This window comes from Pseudoliparis swirei, chromosome 23, assembly GCF_029220125.1.
Source record: "Pseudoliparis swirei isolate HS2019 ecotype Mariana Trench chromosome 23, NWPU_hadal_v1, whole genome shotgun sequence".
Taxonomy (NCBI): domain Eukaryota; kingdom Metazoa; phylum Chordata; class Actinopteri; order Perciformes; family Liparidae; genus Pseudoliparis; species Pseudoliparis swirei.
Window position 1 is genome coordinate 7,603,034 of NC_079410.1, and position 6,731 is coordinate 7,609,764.

The 6,731-nt window shown below is 41.7% G+C and overlaps 1 protein-coding gene across 1 annotated transcript; it reads left to right on the top strand.

The window, feature by feature from the left end:
* Nucleotides 1-1,519: 1,519 nt before the first annotated feature.
* Nucleotides 1,520-4,664, top strand: LOC130188517 (guanylyl cyclase C-like; the record flags this gene model as incomplete). The annotated part of the gene is given in 9 exon segments (XM_056406907.1): nucleotides 1,520-1,621; nucleotides 1,899-1,938; nucleotides 1,941-2,021; nucleotides 2,331-2,468; nucleotides 2,575-2,663; nucleotides 2,796-2,887; nucleotides 3,293-3,451; nucleotides 3,921-4,113; nucleotides 4,351-4,664. Coding segments are annotated over 9 exon segments (1,143 nt in total), but the record flags the coding sequence as incomplete, so codon positions are not given.
* Nucleotides 4,665-6,731: the final 2,067 nt, after the last annotated feature.

The window sequence follows — 6,731 nt, forward strand, 5'->3', positions numbered from 1 at the left end:
CCCAACATAGTAACTATAGGACCTGGGTCATGTATCCCAAGATAGTAACTATAGGACCTGGGTCATGTATCCCAAGATAGTAACTATAGGGCCTGGGTCATGTGTCCCACGATAGAATCTATAGGGCATGGGTCATGTATCCCAAGATAGTAACTATAGGGCCTGGGTCATGTATCCCAAGATAGAATCTATAGGGCATGGGTCATGTATCCCAACATAGTAACTATAGGACCTGGGTCATGTATCCCAAGATAGTAACTATAGGACCTGGGTCATGTATCCCAAGATAGTAACTATAGGGCCTGGGTCATGTGTCCCAAGATAGAATCTATAGGGCATGGGTCATGTATCCCAAGATAGAATCTATAGGGCCTGGGTCATGTATCCCAAGATAGTAACTATAGGACCTGGGTCATGTATCCCAAGATAGTAACTATAGGACCTGGGTCATGTATCCCAAGATAGTAACTATAGGGCCTGGGTCATGTGTCCCAAGATAGAATCTATAGGGCATGGGTCATGTATCCCAAGATAGTAACTATAGGACCTGGGTCATGTATCCCAAGATTGTAACTATAGGACCTGGGTCATGTATCCCAAGATAGTCTCATCGTTGTGTGTATTTCAATGCGAATCTGGATCCATATACAATAAAATTAATGTAAAAAATATCACATTTATTCAATTAACATAACGCATTTGAAGATCTTTGTGCGTTATAGTTCTGACTGACTGAAATGCATCTATAGAGCCCAAGCTTTCTGTCATCACTGTTTCCCCATAGTTTATCTCATGCCTCTTATCTCCCGTAGTATTTTAAATACCATCTACTTGTTTTATCTTACATATATTTTAAAGCTTTTTAAACCTCCAGTGTGAATCCTGCAGCAGTGCATCTAACGGCATTGCACACTCTGGTGCAATGACACTCTGACTTCACGTCGTATTACGTGACCACAGTACGGACATACATGTTTATGACAGCGCTCAGCGGCCTCCCTTTATCACGATGACTTCACTGCCATCGACACAGAGTTTAAAGAGCACCAATGGTGTGTGTGCATGAATGCATGAATGCACGTAGACACACACACACACCAATGTTCTGTCAGGATGTCATAGCCAGAGAGAGAGCTTGGACCCAAATGCCAACAATGTTTCCACAGAAGATTTAATCCTTTACAGAAAACAGGTCACACACAGACATGAACTAAACCATACGAATCCACACTGCATGGAGAATGAGACAAACAGGGTTTAAATACACAGGGAGCTGCAGGTGATTGGACACCGGGGAACGAGACACAGGTGGACACAATGAGGGCGGGGCTAGCAATCACACAGGAGGAAACAATCAGGACCAGGGCAGATGATCACAGGGACAGGAAATGCAGGGAAACAGATGACATGAGAGACAGGGACAAGAAATAAGACACAAAACAAGACACAAAGACGCCGGATCATGACATGTTCACTGAACCGATGAAGGTAGAGTGGTGAAAGTGACACGATATGAACCTGTTTCCCCCCCCAGCACATTCTGAATGACAGGATCTCATACCCGGATGAAACCTTCATGGACAACGAGTTCAAGACATCAGTCATCTATGACATCGCAAAGGTATTGTTTGTTTTTGTTACCAAAGGTTTTTTTACATTTATTTCTACACCAATTAATACCATTATAATATATTTTTTAGCAACTATTTTCCTGATGTTTATTAAAATGTAGTTTCTTCGATGTTTCTTAATAGACATAGTCGTGATTTGTTGAATGTGTTTCAAAGACAATCGGTTGGTTAATGGTGTATTTTACTTTAGTGGGGGATGTTTAACATAACAAATCTGAATAACCATCCAGGTCACCAGTGTCCTCCTCCTCCTCCGTGTATGTACAGGGCATGTCCTATCTCCACTCCAGTAACATCCAGGTCCACGGTCCACCAACTGTGTGGTCGACAACCGCATGGTGGTCAAGATCACCGACTTTGGCTGTCACACCATCCTGAAGCCCGGCAGAGGTGAGTTCATCACCTCCGAGGCACATCCTTGATCTAAACACTCCGAGGATAGAGTCATCCTCTCGTCTCCTCTCGCCTCGTCTCCTCTACTCCTCTCGTCTCCTCTACTCTACTCTCCTCTCGTCTCATCTTCTCGACTCTACTCTCATTTCCTCTCCTCTCGTCTCCTCTCGTCTCCTCTCCTCTCCTCCCGTCTCGTCTCCTCTTGTCTCGCCTCCTCTCGTCTCATCTACTCTCCTCTAGTCTCATCTCGTCTCATCTCCTCTCCTCTCTTCTACTCTCATCTCATCTCCTCTCCTCTCCTCTCAGATGTGTACACTGCCCCGGAGCATCTTCGTAAAGATGGGGTGTCTCAAAAAGGCGACGTCTACAGCTATGCCATCATTGTTCATGAGATCGTGTCGAGGCGGAGTCCGTTCTACACGGAGTGCTGCTCTGATCCTGCAGGTAGGCCTCGACGATCTGGCAATCCATGAAGCTGCCAAACGAACCCTGTCAGCTTACGACAGTTTACACACAGGATCACATTGATTGTCTTTATCCAATCCCTTAGAGAAGATCTACAGAGTGAATTACACCAGTGGGATGAACGTCTTCAGACCGGACCTCACCTTTGACGGCGCATCAGAAAAACAGGTGGAGGTAAGAGAGTCACACACTCTGATCGTGGTTTATACAATAAAGCTGCTTGGACTCATAAAAGTAAGATAAAGAAAGCCATACACTCCCTTCCTCTTTGTCCCTCTTCGTGTGTGTGTGTGTGTGTGTGTACAGCTGTTCATGCTGATACAAATCTGCTGGGATGAAGACCCAGACAGAAGGCCAGATTTTAAGAGAATAGAGGTCACTCTGGGTAAGATTTTCGGGTACGTCCCCACCACACATTCATTTAATCAGATTATCAATTATTTCACTAAATACACGTCATGGCCAAGTTTAGATGGACACCAGAACACGACTGGCCTGTGTAGGACAAGCCAGTCAGGCTATACCACAACAAACTTTAAATAAACGTTTTTGTCTAAATTTGTGTCGATACTGTACTCGACTAAACTGATGTAATATATCATGGCTTACATCATATGCTGTGGTGTTAAAATGTACAATAATTAGAACTATGAAAAATGGGAATGTCCACATACTTCTGGCCCGGTTGTGTGTGTAACCCCGTTCATTGAGGTCCTGCTGCACTATACTCTTTTATTGTGATTCATTCATTCAGTCACACAAACAGTATTTGTAATGTTGTCTATATTTTTATTTTGCAACAGTAACCGGCACAACCAAGGCAGTGAGACGTACATGGACAACCTGATCCGCCGCTTGCAGATGTACTCCAGAACTCTGGAGCATCTGGTGGAGGAGAGAACCTCTTTGTACAAAGCGGAGAGGGACAGAGCGGATCACCTCAACTTCATGCTGCTTCCTGGGTCCGCTTGTGTATCTGCTGAAAACATCTTTTTAACTTGTCCTATAAAGGACCGAATGTTTATTGTTTCAAGTGCCCGAACTGACAAAACAACAAACCAGGAACATTTGTTGAGTGTGTTATATATTTGCCTCGTATTGAAGACTTTTTGATTCATCTCCTTTTCTTTCTCTTGTTTATTTAGATTTTTCTCCATTGTGTCCTGAGGGTCTTTCACATTTCATGAATCCTGAAAACAGGAGACTTTTTGAAAGTTTTTTGAGCAAAAATATCCAATATGGTACCTATTTTCCTAATTTTTGTCCTATTGGTAAAAATAGTCTTTGTCTTTCCTGTCCCTGCTCAAGGCAAAGCGTCATCTGCATGTACCTGTGATACTCCCTTAGCTGAACCTAATTGACAGCAATTAAAATGTCTTTAAAAGCGATCAGTTAACAGCAGTATGTGTCACGACCCCCGTGTGTCCTCAGCCCAGTGGTGCATTCACTGAAGGAGACGGGCAAAGTGGAACCGGAGCTGTTTGAGGAGGTGTCCATCTACTTCAGCGACATTGTGGGATTCACCACCCTCTGCCACTACAGCACCCCCATGGAGGTGGTGGACATGCTCAACGACATCTACAAGAACTTTGACAGCATCCTCGACCACCATGACGTGTACAAGGTACATAAGTCAAGCGGGCGCTGGCAGCACAGTGGGGACAACTTCTTATCTCTATTTCTGGGTGTATTCCTTTTTGTATTTCGAAGACCGATATATTGTGCGATAACACTTAGATTTTAAATTGTTCAATTCTAATCTAAAACTCTGATGATCAAGTTTGTGTTTTCATTGTTCACGGAATACAGCTAATGATGAGCTCAAAGGTAATAATGAAGCTATGCATCTTTTGCCTCTTAGGTTGAAACGATAGGAGATGCGTACATGGTTGCCTCAGGTTTGCCCAAGCGCAATGGTGACAGGCATGCAGTGGATATTGCCCACATGGCCTTGGACATCCTGGCATTTGTAGGGACCTTTGAGTTGCAGCACCTGCCCGGCATCCCTCTGTGGATTCGGATCGGTGTGCATTCAGGTAACAGTCATGAAATTGTCTTATTTAATGCTTATTCTTGCCCATACACCTCACTTAGATCAATAGTGTCTTAATTAATTGGCACAAATGGAATATAATATGCAAAACTGTGTTTTCATTAGTGTATAAATGACCTAAAACTAAGAATCGTTATGTTGTATTTATGCATGAACGAATACTCAAATGGAATAAATTATTTAAACGGAAGTTAATAAAATATAAGACTACATTTTATGACTACTTTAAAAATGTTTAACTTCCCTTTTCAGTTCTCAATCCAAGCGCATTATTTCCCATTTCCACCCCACCATATTTTCTTAAATGAGAACAACATAGCTACACATTCAATTCAGTTTATTTGTATAGCTCAATTTCACAAATTACAAATTTGTCTCTGAGTGCTTTACAATCTGTACACATAGACATCCCTGCCCCAAAACCTCACATCGGATCAGGAAAAACTCCCAAATAACCCTTGAGGGTGAAAAAAGGGAAGAAACCTTCAGGAGAGCAACAGAGGAGGATCCCTCTCCAGGATGGACAGATGCAATAGATGTAATGTGTATAGAAGGACAGATTTAGAGTTAAAATACATTCAATGAATATACAGAGTGTATGAATAGTTCCAGTGGCGGGCCGTGCATTTTCTATCTAGGCCTTCAATGTCGTCTTACTACAGCTGAACAACCTAATGTAAGATATTAGTTCACCAGTGTTCCGGTGCGGGGCTTTTATTGTGAAGGAGCAGACGGAAAAAGATAAAGTTGTCGTGTTTCTTGTGTTATTAAGTCACGTAAAACCCTCAGTTACACTGAGAATTCAGAGAATCGTATCGTACATGTATATGTATATTTATATCGATGTACAGGACTGTCTCAGAAAATTAGAATATTGTGATAAAGTTCTTTATTTTCTGTAATGCAATTAAAAAAACAAAAATGTCATGCATTCTGGATTCATTACAAATCAACTGAAATATTGCAAGCCTTTTATTCTTTTAATATTGCTGATTATGGCTTACAGCTTAAGAAAACTCTAAAATCCTATCTCATAAAATTAGAATATTTCCTCAGACCAAGTAAAAAAAATAGATTTATAACAGCAAAACAAAATCAAACATTTGAAAATGTCCATTAATGCAGTCAGTACTTGGTTGGGAATCCTTTTGCACGGATTACTGCATCAATGCGGCGTGGCATGGAGGCAATCAGCCTGTGGCATTGCTGAGGGTTTATGGATGCCCAGGATGCTTCAATAGCGGCCTTTAGCTCATTTGCATTGTTGGGTCTGGTGTCTTTCAGCTTCTTCTTCATAATACCCCACAAATTCTCTATGGGGTTCAGGTCAGGGGAATTGGCAGGCCAATCGAGGACAGTAATGCCATGGTCAGTACACCAGTTACTGGTGGTTTTGGCACTGTGGGCAGGTGCCAGATCATGCTGGAAAATGAAATCCTCATCTCCATAGAGCTTTTCAGCAGACGGAAGCATGTAGTGCTCTAAAATCTCTTGGTACACAGCTGCATTTACTCTGGACTTGATGAAACACAGTGGACCAACACCAGCAGCTGACATGGCTCCCCAAACCATCACTGACTGTGGGAACTTCACACTGGATTTCAAGCAACTTGGATTTTGCGCCTCTCCAGCCTTTCTCCAGACTCTGGCGCCTTGACTTCCAAATGAAATACAACACTTGCTTTCGTCTGAAAAGAGGACTTTGGACCACTCTGCAACTGTCCAGTGCTTCTTTTCCATAGCCCAAGTTAATTAGTTAATTAGACGATTCAAGTGATTTGTTTAATACCCTACTAGTATACTTTTTCATGATATTCTAATATTTAGAGATAGGATATTTGAGTTTTCTTAAGCTGTAAGCCATAATCAGCAATATTAAAAGAATAAAAGGCTTGCAATATTTCAGTTGATTTGTAATGAATCCAGAATGCATGAAATTTTTGTTTTTTTAATTGCATTACAGAAAATAAAGAACTTTATCACAATATTCTAATTTTCTGAGACAGTCCTGTATGTGTGTGTATTTAATAAATACACACACATACATCGATATAAATATGATGAAGATGAAAGTTCCTGTTTACCCAAACACATGACACAATTAATGAGTCTTTTCAATATGTCCCTCTTGTTCTTCACCTTTTCGTTGTGCAGCTCCGCTGCCGCTTGTTCGTTGATCTGTAGATCCG